Source organism: Cornus florida, unplaced genomic scaffold (assembly GCF_030987335.1).
Source record: "Cornus florida cultivar Cherokee Brave unplaced genomic scaffold, ASM3098733v1 CherokeeBrave_3.0.0_Hap2_Chr05, whole genome shotgun sequence".
Classification (NCBI taxonomy): Eukaryota; Viridiplantae; Streptophyta; class Magnoliopsida; order Cornales; family Cornaceae; genus Cornus; species Cornus florida.
This window is the reverse complement of record NW_026775575.1, coordinates 60590410-60604784: the sequence shown is the minus strand read 5'-3', so window position 1 is coordinate 60604784 and position 14375 is coordinate 60590410. Positions and strand designations below refer to the sequence as shown.

At 34.2% G+C, this 14375-nt stretch overlaps 2 protein-coding genes across 3 annotated transcripts; both read left to right on the top strand.

Annotated features, from left to right (window-relative positions):
• The first annotated feature begins 227 nt into the window (after positions 1-227).
• LOC132306604 (EPIDERMAL PATTERNING FACTOR-like protein 9) lies at positions 228-1866 on the top strand. The gene is made up of 4 exons (XM_059804063.1): positions 228-426; positions 951-1039; positions 1138-1316; positions 1689-1866. Exons 1-4 carry the CDS (start codon positions 354-356, stop codon positions 1690-1692), a joined length of 345 nt encoding a protein of 114 aa, XP_059660046.1. The 5' UTR covers positions 228-353; the 3' UTR covers positions 1693-1866.
• A 4820-nt stretch (positions 1867-6686) lies between these two features.
• On the top strand, positions 6687-13128 carry LOC132306603 (ylmG homolog protein 1-2, chloroplastic-like). 2 transcript variants are annotated; one of them, XM_059804060.1, is made up of 2 exons: positions 6687-7538; positions 12743-13128. In XM_059804060.1, the coding sequence occupies exon 1, from the start codon at positions 6765-6767 to the stop codon at positions 7518-7520; it is 756 nt and encodes a 251-aa protein (XP_059660043.1). In that variant the 5' UTR covers positions 6687-6764; the 3' UTR covers positions 7521-7538; positions 12743-13128. The 2 variants fall into 2 exon arrangements, with proteins under 2 accessions (XP_059660043.1, XP_059660044.1); XM_059804061.1 differs by having other exon boundaries at positions 12726-13128.
• Positions 13129-14375: the final 1247 nt, after the last annotated feature.

Below are 14375 nucleotides of genomic sequence, written 5' to 3'. Positions count from 1 at the left end.
ATCCACCAGAATCCCCTTTTTAACCTTCAAAAATATCAAATTCAGCCAATGTTGATGTGTAAAAACAGCAAAAGGAGGTGGTTTTTTTTGTAATTCTATAAGCAATCTTGTATTAGTAAATCATGTGTAGGCTCAAAAAATAAAAAAAATAAAAAAAAATTCATGGGGGACCTCTTTGCTGTGTTCTTCTCATCACAGCATCTTTTGTCAGTCCATCTTTTATGGTCATTATTTGACCACAACCCTTCCTTACCCTTCTCCCTCTCTCTCTCTCTCTCTCCCTCTCTCCCCTTCCCTCTCTCTCTCTCCCCTCTTCTCTCCTTCAAAATTTTCCCAATACTAAGGGAATTAAGATGGGCAATGCCAAACAACCAAACTTACTCTTGCTTTTCTTCACCCTAATTTGTGCAGCATATGTTATGCAAGGTCATAATAGCTAGTCCTTTCCTCTATTCTACATGTTTCTAGAGTATGCTTTCTTGTTTAATGTTCTCTTTTGGGCTAATTATGAAAAAGCCCTTTTCTTTTCAGCTTAGTATTGGTGGTTTTTTTTTTTTTTTTTTTCATTATTTATTATTAATTTGTTGTTCTGGCTTTGTTAGGAAGTCATTTTTATTTAATTGGACTAGAAATTAATCTTAATTATGAAAAACCCTTTTTTTCTAATATTCATATTGTATATCAATTTGTTGTTCTAACTTGCTAGGAAGTCATTTTTATTTAATGAATACTAGAAATTCAGCTTAATATATATGCTTATATATATATATATATGTTGCACCATCTAGTAGTACTAAGTTCCATTTGGTTGCTGAGAATGCAGAGGAGAAAAGAAAGGAATTTGGAGTTCAAAATAGGCCAAACATGGTGTTTGTAGGATTCCCAATTGTCTCTTCTTTTCCATCATCTTCAATTCTTGTGACTAACTTTTTTCTTCCATATTGTTTCAGGTGTTGCAGGGTCCAAAAGTCAACTGGTAGTTCTTCATGGTCAAATTGTGTATGATTCTTCTCAATCACAAAGAGAATTACATTTGCTGGTGAGAAAAAAACAAGCCTAAAACGTTGCTCAATTTTATTTCATATTGTGTTCTAACATATTTTTGAACATCGTTTCTCACTTTTTGGGAATACATAGGGTAGTAGCAAAAAATGGATGAACAGAAACTCAAGAAGATTGATGATTGGATCGACGGCACCAACCTGCACTTACAATGAATGCAGAGGGTGCAAATACAAGTGCAGAGCCGAGCAAGTTCCGGTGGAGGGCAATGATCCTATCAACAGCCCGTATCGTTACAAATGTGTCTGCCATAGGTAAAAATTCTAGTGTTGGAACTACTAGGTTGAGCCAAGTGAATGATGGTTCAAATTTGTAAAATCTATGGAGAAGACTCACAAAGTCTTATCCTCTCTTCTGCTTCAACTCTCTATTTTTATCAGTTCACACACTAGTGTAACATCATGTTTAGACCTAGATTTAGCAATTTTTGTGTGTTCATGAATTCAGAATGCTGAAGTGCATGAATTTATTTCTTGCCAAAAAGAATCTTTACATGTTTTCTTCTACTTTTGTTTGTATTTGTTACTGTACCTTTTTAAATAGTAGTTCAGTAAGATATAAAATATTATCTTACATTTTTTTTTTTAAGTGTTTTTGATACATTTCATTTTTCTTTCAATTTGTAGGTGAATCTTGTGGTTGAACAAGTTGAGCTACTATAGGGTATATTTTTGCATATTCATGATTAGGAGAATAAACTTCATATGGAAACGTTTTTGCACATTTGGATTAGAAATCTCTCACAACAATTTCTAGTTATTTGATGAGACTTTATATTGCAAACAAGAGATTATTTTTGGGAAATGATAAATACACTCCACTTCTTTATAATGCACCCATTTTTTATTTTTGTATATATTTTTTTTAACAACTAAATGACTTAAATGTCCTTTATATTTGATTATAATGAATTGAATCAAGAATAATAATGTCATTTCACATAAAAAAAAATGAGTGCCTATAAAAAAAATGGAGTACATTTTAGATTATCTAGCTCGAAAGCACGTTTTAGAGTGGCATTAGTGATCAATTTATACAAGTTAAGACTAAAACTACATTACAGTACGGGTGTTGTACTGCATCAGACGGCTCACAATACACACATGCGATCTCACAAATGTGTGCGTGTTCTGTGAGTCATTTGATACTATATAATTATGTGTTTTACTACATCGGATCCTAACATTACAGTACGGGTGTTGTACTGCATCAGACGGCTCACAATATACACATGCGATCTCACAAACGTGTGTGTGTTATGTGAGTACGTCGTCTAATGTTGTACAGTTATGCGTTTTACTGCATCGGATTCCAACATTACAACGTCATGCATGCCCTCCTCATTTTGCAAATAGAATTATAAAAGTCTTACTACAACCATTGAACTTGAGAGAGCACCTAAAAGCATTTTTCTTTGGAAATGTGGATTGATTTTTTGTTCATTGGTAGGTTAGATGGTGGTTTTAGAGAGACAAAAATGTGGCACATGGAAGTGGTCCCAAAATATATAAAAACCAGCAATATGTCACATGGGGGTACCTTGTGAGGATACATGCTTTTGCACAAAATGGCAAAACTGAATTTAATTTATGGCAGAAGATTTGTAGCCAGTAGGGGAGGTCCCATTTTTCAGTGTACAACAAGCAAAGAGCAAGCCACTCCAAACTCATGCTCTACTGCATGGTCCTGGAAGTTTTTTGCAGTACGTCTTGCCTTTTGTAGTGTGTGTACTCTCATTACTGTAAGGAACCCTAGTACCCATAAAGCCATTTAATCCATCCATTTGTTGGTGACTTCCCCTCTCACCACTATGGTGTCACAAGCACTTTACTCCTACAAAGCATTCAATGCCCTAAATGATGGACTCCATTCTCATAACACTTCTCCTTCAGGTTCAAGGAGAATATGTCTCGTTAAAATTTTACTATAAAAAATTTAGTGGGATACAGCAATGGAAAAAGAATATAATATTTTTGTGTATCTAAAAATAATATTGCATATATAAAAAGTTTAGTGGGATACATACCTAGCGATGGAAAAATAGTATAATATTTTTGTGTATCTGAAAATGATATTGTATGTGTTGAAACGGTCTCATTACTTTGTCAGGAAAATTAGTAAAAAAATAAAAAATAAAAAAAAATAAAAAATAAAAAATAAAAAGCAAACCTTAACAAAGGAAAAAGAGTACATGACAATATTTTTAACATTAATTTTATATTTTATATTTTAACTGACTTTTAATAAGTTCAGGCCAACTAATAACGTGGTCGAAGTTAAGTCGATGAAACTTTAAGGAGGTTGATCAAGCTATTTTGCAAAACTTTGATTTGAATGTAATAAATAGAAACTTAAGATAGGTGGGGGTGATTTATCCTACGTAGTAGTAGTAGTAATAATTACTGTAGTAACTATTGTCTACAATTGGGCCTGGGATTGTTAAATGCCTCAACGCATTTTTGTTGAGGTATTTAATCCATCCATTTGTTGGTGCATTTACCCCTCTGCAATCATCTGGACTTCCCCTTCAGCACTTTTGGTGATTGTAGAGATGGCAATGGGCTCAATTTTTGGGTAATCTCACTAGTATGGGTATAATTGTCAAACTTGTTATGAATATAAAAGAAATATAGAATACAAGAGATATGCAAACCAAAGAGAGAAATAATTGTTCTCTCTTTTTCACTTTTGTCATGTTTAACGCAACATGTCACACGCATGCATATAGATATATACACACGCGCACACACGCATTTGCATCGCCATTGTTGTTTTTTCTTATTTTTTGTTCACAAATTACGTATTTTCTCTCATGACACAAACACTTTACTCCCACAAAATATTCAATGCGATAAATGTTGGATTAATGACGGACTCCAGTCCTAAGTCACATAAAGAGGGCGCGGGAGAGCGAAAGTGGTAAAAATTTAAGTTAAATGGGAGGGGACAAAAGCGAGAGCGCACGCAGAGCGGCACCTGTTTAGAAGAATTATGTGACTTAGCTTCAATCTCATAACACTCCCCTTTGAGATCCATTAAGAATATGTTTCGTTAAAACCTCATTAGGAAAATTTTACTAGGAGAAAAATTAATAAAAACAACATATATCGAAGAACAGAAAAGAGTACATGAGGGTATTTTTGACATTTATATTTTGTATTTTAACTAACTATAATAACTTCACGATCAATTAGACACGTGAGTGATCGGAGTTAAGTCATAAACTTCAGAAAATATGATCTGAGTTGAGTCAACCAAACAATATGATCTGAGTTGATCAAGTTATTTTGAAAACCTTAATCTGAATGTAATAAATAGAAACTAGGATAGTTCGGGGTAATTTATCCTAATAATAATTAGTGTAGTAACTAGTAACTATTGTCCATGATTGGGCGTGGGATTGCTAAATGCCTGATTGGCCAAATGTTGCTAGTTTAACCAAATGTTTACAGATACAAAAACCCATGGACCTAGACCATGGGTTGGTGATGGGTTGGGTTACCTTTGTATGCCCGACATTCTTAAGCATTGTTCATTGTTGTCAAGCGAATCCATGTTAAGTCACTAGTCACTACTACATTATTTAAATACAATTTTATTAAAAGTTTAACAGTTATACTCTCTCAAGAGATTTTTATTTTTTATTATTTTTTTTTATCATCTCTCTCTCAAATTATTTCAAATATTGGTAAGTAAACCAATTCTTACCCACATTGCTTAGATCTACATTAGTTTAACACTGAAATACGAATTCCTAAATTCATACCTAGAAGTTCCAAAGTGCTAATAGCACATCTTTTGAAATTTAAGCACATTGAGTGATAAAGTTCTCAATTTTTAATATTGGAGTAATAATAGAAAGTTCGAGAGTGAAAAAATCAAATTAAATTTATATGATTAAATGATGATATCATGATGAAATCATTGAATGATGTCATCACTCACATAAAGCAGTCAACACATCCAACTTTCAAAATACTTGTCACTATTCCGAATATTAACTCGTAAATTAATTTGACAATTCTATACCATTTGGATTCTCAACGGTCCAATAGCCGTTCCAATCTCACATGGCAAGCTACGTCATTTTCATAAAATTCTCTACAGCTTTCCCTCTCCCTCGGATTTTCCCTCTCTTATGGTTCATCGATTTGAGACCTTTGTTTTATACAGTCAATTTAACAAGTTCATGAACCCATGAATCTAAGTACCATCATGGCCATGGATTTCTTGAATTAACATATATTGTAATGCCTTTGAAGATATATGTAGATATAGATTCTTTCTCTCTCTTCTCTCTTTAATTTTGCAAAATCCAAATAGAAAACAAAGCATTAAAAGTTTTTGGCTTGTTGGTTCGTGGGTCGATTCTCCCTCTAGCTTTGATTATGGCTTTCTCCCTCTCTGATTTTGCACTACCTTGCACGTAGAATCCCTAATCTTCTATCTCTATTTGAACTTAAAATTAAAAGTCATAATTAGATTAGCCCTAATATGAATTAATTTTCCTCTTTTTTGGGTCGCCTAATTTTTAAATAAGGGAGATCTTCACAAGTTTTTTTTTTTTTTTTTGACTTCACTTCACTTCCTTTTTAATTAATAAAATCATATAATTGCCCAAGACATTCTACTCACAATTCTCATTGATTATTAAAAATAGAGTAATGATAAAGAGATAATAATGGACAGATCTGACTAAATTTATTAGTAGGGAAGGATATGACATCATTTTATTTAATGACCACAATGGTAATGTCATCACTTACTCATATAAATTAATCGGATACATCCAAAATGCAAACTATTTATCCTTATTCTTAAAAACATGATGGGTAATTTACAATGATATCTTCTTTTACATAACCATTCCATATGTTCAATTAAATTTAAGATAAAGTACAAAAGAAACTCCATACTATATACAAAATCTGCAAATATTCATTTGGTGGTCAATTGTTAAAAAATCCCTACATTTTTTCAAATTGAGCAAATAAGGATTATTTTTTAATTTGAAGATTGAAATATCTAAAATGCCCTTAAAAAAAAAATAAAAAAAAAAAAAATTTAAGGAAAAAAAATAAATCAGGACATTTTAAAAAAAAATTATAAAATCCCAAAATTTTTATTATTTATTTATAATTTATATTTGTTTTTATTATTTTTACTTATTAAAAAAAACCTAAAATTCCCTTAAGGGCATTTTGGAATTTTTATAAAAAATTGTTTAAAATTGATGACCAAGGGACAATTTGTTATAAAATTTCAAAACACAAGTGTTATATGCAGTTTATAAAAGCGGGAGTGTTTCTTACACTATTATTTTTTTAATTAAAGGAGGATTTTTTTTTGCACTTTATCTTTAAGAGGGGTTTTTTAGCACTTTATCTTTAAATTTATTTTTTCTCAAACTTTAATGGCGGATGTTATTGGCAAAAATTGTAGTTTAACTAATTTCTCTCACATTTAAAATAGGTTTTTAGGACAAATTGTATAAAAACCCATGAACTTTTAAAAGCCCTCTTTTTAAAAAATAAAATAAATAAAATTAGTAAAATAGTTTTAGTACTCCGTAATTATTATTGTTGCAATATACTAGCAACTACTCCTGCCCTTTTATACAGGAGGAATATCAACTTTAGTGATAAAAGATACGAAAAGGGTTCCATTTCACAGTTGAGAATTGGGGAATTTCTGAGTAACCGATGGCTTCTCTCATGGCCTCTCAAACCCTCATCCTCCGAAACCCTAACTTTCTCTCTCCTCACAAACCCACCACTCTCTCTCTTCCTTCACCTCAAAAACACCTCCTCCGTCTAACCCCCTCAAAACCCACAACCCCTCTCTACAGTCTCAGGTCTCCCACTCTCAAAAGATCTAGGGTTTTCGCATCCTCATCTTCCTCCACAATACCCAACAACCCATCAATTGATTCGTCAAACAACCCGAATCACTCGCTGCTCACCGAGTCAACTCGCACAATCTCAACCATATTCGCGATAGGTCTATCAATTCTGAGGCTGACCACCTCCAAAATATGCAATTTCACACTCAAATTGAAGGGGATTTGCACAACCCCCAGTCCCGACGAGCTCGCCACGATTCAGACCATTCAGGAGAGCTTGGTATGCACAGTTGGGCCACTGTTCTTCGCGGCTCTGAAGGACCGTCCCAGTGGGTACCTGAACACGCCGTTGACGGTGGTGGCCTCCGGCATGTCGAAGTGGCTCGATATATACAGTGGTGTTTTGATGGTTAGGGTTTTGCTCAGTTGGTTCCCAAACATTCCTTGGGATCGTCAGCCTTTGTCTGCAATTCGGGACCTGTGTGACCCATACTTGAATCTCTTCAGGAATATCATTCCTCCAATTTTCGATACTTTGGATGTTAGTCCGCTTTTGGCTTTCGCTGTGTTGGGTACTCTCGGTTCGATTCTCAATAACAGCAGAGGAGGATATTGAAGAAGAATGGGATTCATGGTGAGGTTGCTAACTCATTGTTAGTTATTTTGGAGTAAAGATATAAAGTTTCAATCTAAGTTTTGGTTCTTTTGTTCTAGTATTTTCTGTGTTAGGGGGCTTTGTTGGTCACTCGTGTGATATTGTTGTAGTGAATTTTGTTTTATCTTATAAAATTTGCTACTTCCAAATATTATTAGATTGATTGTATTACAGTATTGCATGTTATATCTGGTGATTCATAGAATCATAGCTTTGACTGTCAAATTTGAACCAAAACTTCCTGTAATTTTGAGAAGTTGCATAAGCGGAATGAATTACTTTTGGTGTTATTAATTTTATTTTTTATATGCACCGAGTAGGTAAAGTACTGATTGAGACAGAATAGTTTTCAGAAATATATGATTTGTCAATTACTATATCTGTATAAATCTTCAAATAGTTTGGTTTCTTATGTTTGAAAATCTATATTGGGTCTCTGATTTTTTTGACTATGTAATTGTCACAATTCATTACCCACTGAATGCCATATTGTGACATGACAACATAGGGATGAAACATTAAAATTGGATGATTATTGTACTATACTTGGTATTCTCCATATTTATCATTGTTGTTACTGGTATCTTCGTTTTTTACATTAAGCAACTTAAGTTAGTTGAGAGATAAGTTGACTTTCCTTTGTTCAAAACTAACCTTCCTATATTGAAATCATCATGCATGTTTCTACTGACAGTTAGCATCTATAAATATACTCTCATCTAGCCATCATTATGAAATCATCTTTGATTCTTTCATTCATAACATTTGAGAAGTTGTAATTTTCATACAACTCGGTGCAACATTACACATCTAAACAAGCATACACAACTCAGAAGGCTTTAATATACCTTCATGTTAGCTTAACCACTTTTTATTCTTCTTTTACTTATTAAAAACTTGAGCTTTGTTAGTTCCAAAAGTTTAGTCTTATTGCACGAGTTTTTTGACCTTCAAGAATGGATACTTGTATGAATATCTTGTAGACTTGTTCTATGTAACTTCTTTTTGCAACTTTTTGTTTGATGTTGAAGAATTTGATAAATCACTCAATTGTTCTTGTCATATTTGAGGTAATGCAAGGTGCATGTGTTTGAACAATAGGAGTCATAAATCCATAATGTATGAGGGTTAGGAGGGTTAGGGCTGCAACTTGGGCGGGCTAACCCAGCCCAACCCCAACCCAGAAAATTTGAAATTTGGGCTTAAAATTCACAAATCGGGCTCATGTTCGGGTTGGGTTTTGTCAAAACCTAGACATGTTCGGGTTGGGTTTGGGCTCAACACGAATCCAAAACCCAAAATTATAAAAAAAAAAAATAATTAATTTTTTTTTTTTATTTTTTTCTCCTCTCTCTCTCCTCTCTCTTCTTTCTCTTTCTCTCTCTTCTTTCTCTCTCTCTCTCTCTCTCTCTGCCGCCGCCGCCGCCCCTCTGCTACCGCTGCCGCTGTTGATCCACTGCCTCCGCTATCCCTCCGCCTCTGCCGCCACCACTGCCGCCGTCACTTCCCAAAATTAAAACAAAACCCATACATACAAGTTAGCAGTTGTAGAGAGAGAGAGAAAAGGGTAGGGGGGGGGGGGGGGGGAAGCTTGAGAGTTGAGAGACAGTGGCTGAAGCTTGCGAATGGCGAACCGGAACTGGAACAGCGGGCGATGGTAACTGAAAGATATGGGTTTTGATTTTTTGAACAATCTGGAATGATATGCCGATATGGGTTTTGATATAGGTAATAGGTTCTGAACTTTTGATTCTTGCAGACAGATAGATAAACTGAAATATATGGGTTTTGAACTTCTGATTCTTGTAGATTTTGTAGTTTGCAGTTGTAGTGAGAGAGAGAGAGGGCAAGTTCAGAGTCGAGAACTTGAATATAGATGGAGGCTGAAAGGATTTGCCCTAAAAATATTTTATTTTTTAATAATAATAATATAATCAAATATATAATATATATAAAATTTCGAAAAAAAACTATTTTTTTTTTTAATGCAGAGAGAGAGAGAGGGCAAGTTTAGAGTCGAGAACGATAATAGAAATGGAGGCGATTGGGGAGGCTGAAATGATTTGCCCTAAAAATATATATTTTTTAATAATAATATAATCAAATATATATAATATATATAAATTTCCCCGCCCGGGGGGGGGGGGGGGACTTTGTTTTTTTTAAAAATGAAAAGCTCAACCTTTTCAACCCGACCCGACCTGCCCGAAAATATTTGGTCCAGGTTATGACCATAATTCATGTTGACTACAATTCGGACTGGTTCAACCCAACCCGATTTGGGTTGAGGTTGGGTTGGGACTGGGCTGGGCTGGGTTGGGCCAGCCCAAATTGCAGCCCTATTGAGGGTTGGGACCTATCATAGTGATCGAGTCAAACAAAACGTAGTGCTTGTTTCTTTTTCCTCTGAGAAGAAAATAATGTATTGCTTGTTATATTAATGGTAATCAAGTTAATAGAACATGTGCTATTAGATGCTTCCATTTTTATTGGAGTTTTTGACAAACAAACACAGTTGCTTTCATATATGAAGAATAATCATGAGCACGAGATTATCTACCTTTCTTTTCATTACACAGTTGTTTTCCTTTTTGGCCTTTTAAACTTTTATGTCACCAAGGTCAATATTTTGTAACCTTGTTGCCTTCATCCATTGGTATCATCTCACCGCATGCATGTTTGCTTGGATATATGTATCTTGGGACCCTAAACTCTCATGTTGCTTTTATACGTGCTTGCCTCAATACCATGTTGGGTTGGTAAATGCTTGTGTCTGTACCATGTTACCTAATTGATGGTTGGTCCAATGCATGAACTATAAGTTGATTTGATATCTGGTGGTCATAATGCACGGTGTTTGCAAAAAATTATGCAACTATATTGCCTTAGTATATGGCATGGTGGGAAATTTAGTGAACAACTTTACTTGGACTCATGCCTTGTTACTGTGTTTCCTTAGTTGATGGTTGTAGGAATGGCAACGGGGCGGGTTTGGAGCGGGTTTCCCTAAATCCCACCCCGCCCCTTTCAATTTTTGTCAAGTCCATGCCCGCCCTGAGACCCACGACGAGTTGGATTTTTATGCCCAGCCTCGCCCCGTTGGAAAATACTGTGCCCCCGTGCCCGCCCTGCTAATAAATTTTTTTTTCCCACTTTTTGGAACTTAAGCTCCTGCTATTTAAATGTGGAAAGCCTGGGAACGGCACAACATAAATGAAATTATATATCCCAACAAAAAAAAAAAAAAATAACATGCACATAACATAATTCAGAGAACATAATAAACAAAAATAAAAGTTTAATATAACCAAATCACAAGAAGTTCTAAGTTCTGACTTCCACCATAAGTAAAACAAAAGCAAATTTAATACCAAGTTTACATCCCAAATTAGGATTGTAAGAGATGGATAACAGGGTAAGCAAGTAAAATAAGTTATTAATATATATATATATATATATATATATATATATATATATATAATATAATTATATGCTTAGCGGGGCAGGGCGGGGTGCCGCGGATATGTATACTGAACCCTTACCCGCCTCGTGACCCGCGACAGGTACACAATTTGTATCCATGCCCGCCCTAATGGTATAAAAAGTGTTCATATATTCGTTATTAACGGGGCGAGATGGGGCAGGGCCCCGGCCCCGGCGGGGCGGTAAATATTGACATCCCTAGATGGTTGCCTCAAAATCATATATTTTTGACACATTCTACTTGATTAATTGTTAGCAAATTAGAAGGTTACCTCGATTACTAGTTGTAACTTGTATCCTTATGTGGAAAATCTCATGTTGCCTTGATATGTGATTACCTAGGTGTCATGCTACCTTAAATTATGTTGCTTTGATCTATAGAAATCTAAGAAGTGCGGAAACGGTTACGGGACACGGACACGACATGACACGGACACGGCAACACAGTAAATCCTAAAAAATTAGGACATGGATATGGCAAATAATAAATATATATTATATATATCATGTTATACTTTAAGAAATTAAGAGTAATATTATCTTTTATCAAACTACTAATGAAATTTTTTTTTGTGTGTTTTGCTGGGTAAAAGAAGGAAAGAAAGAAAGAAAGAAAGAAAGAGGATTAGGGTGTAGTTAGAAAAAGAATTAGGGGTTTTTCGTCATTGTTCATTTCCCCTTAAACGTCATCCCCATTTGTTTCCTCATCTAGCAATCAAACAGAAGTAGGCACATTAAATGGAAAGCATTAACCCAGTCATTTCTTATAGTAATTTCAGTTCAAAATTTCATACAAATAATAAAAATACATTTGACTACTATTCGGAAAATAAAACTGAAGGTCTATATCATATTTCTAATTAGAATTTTATGAACTATGTATTTACCTCTGGGCCGTTCCCACATGAAAATAATTTTGTCTCGTCTGCTGCTCTGCAAATAATGATCACCAAAGAAACTTGTCACTGGCTTTCTTGTGCATCCAGATTTGGTCCAAAATTGGGGACAAGAAAGCTAGTGACAAGTTTCTTTGATGAACCATAAAATAACGGTTCAATGTTTTTGGAGCCGTGACCAGACCAAACCATATAAAAATTGAACTGAGCCGCTATATATATTTATATATTATATAATACACACACACACACTAAACCTTAACTTCGGTAGTTCACACACACACACACACACACACACACACACACACACATTAAAATAAGTTACTAACCTTAACTTCGGTAGTTTAGTTAACATTTCATAAAATCCTGATGCCCCACCGCTGGCCTCCTCCTCTCCTCTTCTCTCTATTTGGTTATCAGTTAACTCGCCACTCTCTGCCACCATCGATCGTCTCTAGACCTTCACTGCCTTTGTTTCTATTACACATTCACTATCTCTATTCTCCAGCAACCAGATCGTATGGTGACATTCACACACCACCAACAGCAACGGTGGAACCACTCTCATCTTCTCAATATTGTACAATGGATTCACCATCATTTTCAGTTTCGGTAATATTCAAGACTTGAATTTTAAGATTGCTGTTATGGGTATTGTTATATTTTTTATATGCTTTATTTATTATTTTTTTTTCTTTCATTTTTTGATAAGTTTTAATAGCATTTTCTGTGAATAATGTGATATGTTTTTCTTCTGTTATATGATTTGAAAGGCTTGAAAATGCAGCTCTTCTTCTTCTGTAGATATTCTTTTCAAGGCTAGAACCGTGGAACTAAAGCAAACTGGTCCCTCACAGTTCGGTTAGGTTCAGTTATATTGGTTTTCACGGTCTGGTTTGATTCCAATTTTTTGTGGAACCGTTGAGACCGGTTTGGTTCCAAAATATTTCCAAACCGATCCAATTTGAATCGTCTGCACCTCTAATCATTTATTAATCCAGAAATATGATTTCGAATAAGAGATACTTTGATAGTTCTTGTTTGAGTTAGTTACATTTAACCCTCAAGGCCAAGCAATAACAAGAAGGCCATGGGATCTATTTGTAATTACGTAGCATATGAATATGTTGGTTGGTTACGTACCATATGAATATTTAGGTTTAATGTTTATATTTTTGGCATTTTAGTTAGGTATGATGTTCTTCCAAGGCTGTCCAGATATTCCATGTTGGATATTGAAGGATTACAGGATTAGTATTAGTTGAAAATGGTGATTGATTTCTGAATTTGCATGAAAAGTTTAAAGTTGAAGATGTCATTCATCATATTATTTGTTCGGTCTCTCTCTCTCTCTCTCACTATATATCCACACGAACACACAGGCACCTCAAGGTTTTTTCTCAGGCAAGGGTAAGAATCTGTCTGATTGGTTGGAATCGGACAATATACGAGTGCCATTGAAATGTGTGAACAGCGCTAGTATACTGTCATCCCTTGGAGACTTGATTTCCAGAAGAGTAAGATTTGAACTTTGTTTCCTGTGATAGTGCAAATTCACTTGTATGGACCATTCTAATCCAACCGTGAATCTTGTAAAAGATTCCAAATCAAGAAGGTCCTGAATGAACAATTCAAAACCATTTTATTTCATTCTTCTAGTAAGATTCCAAACTTGTAGCTATGTAAAATACAAGCTTTAGAGGATAGGTTTTTTTGAAAAACTTGAAACTCGCTTGCTCCATTCATTTTCTGAAAACATTTCTCAATAAAAGACAATTCTTGTAAAATAGACTTATTTTTATAACTGTGTTTTCATAAAATAATCTTTTGAAAAAATTGAACCTAAAATTTAACTAAGCAGAGTTCTAAGGCATGCTTGGTTTACCACTCAGAAAATACCAATTTCTAAGTAGGGTTTTGTAGAGTTTAGAAAATAGAAAACTGGATTGGGTTTTTTAATAAGAAAAATTGTTATCGAGAACTCCTAAAATAGAAAATTTAGGACTTATTTTGTTTGTAATACTGAAAACAGTTCTCAAGAATTTTGAAAACTATTTTTGAGAATAATATTGTATAATTATCTGAAAGTAGATATTTTATAACAGAGTTTTTAGAAAGCAGTTTTCCTGTACAGTTTTTTGAGAACAGAAAATTATCTTCGTAGTTACAAACTAAACAAATTATAAAGAAAAAGTCAATTTTTTCAAAACTGGTCTTCCTAGAATTGAGTTTTACAGAGTTTTTGTATCATTAAATGGTTTTCATTTAATTAAAAATGGAAAATTATTTTTTGGGTGAGACTTGTAGTAACCATGTGGATGGGATATTCTTCTTCTTTTTCTAATAAACAAATTGAAGTAAAATAAAAGTAAGGGAAATATTCTCATTTTTTTTAAAGGTTACATGCAATGCCGGAAAGAATTCAATTAAACAAATT

Excerpts from the sequence above, each read along its gene's own strand:
- LOC132306603 (XM_059804060.1), top strand. The coding sequence starts at position 6,765 with ATGGCTTCTCTCATGGCCTCTCAAACCCTCATCCTCCGAAACCCTAAC.
- LOC132306604 (XM_059804063.1), top strand. The coding sequence starts at position 354 with ATGGGCAATGCCAAACAACCAAACTTACTCTTGCTTTTCTTCACCCTA. Across the intron at positions 427-950 it reads TGCAGCATATGTTATGCAAG|GTGTTGCAGGGTCCAAAAGT; the intron begins GTCATAATAGCT and ends ATATTGTTTCAG. Across the intron at positions 1,040-1,137 it reads AAAGAGAATTACATTTGCTG|GGTAGTAGCAAAAAATGGAT; the intron begins GTGAGAAAAAAA and ends GGGAATACATAG.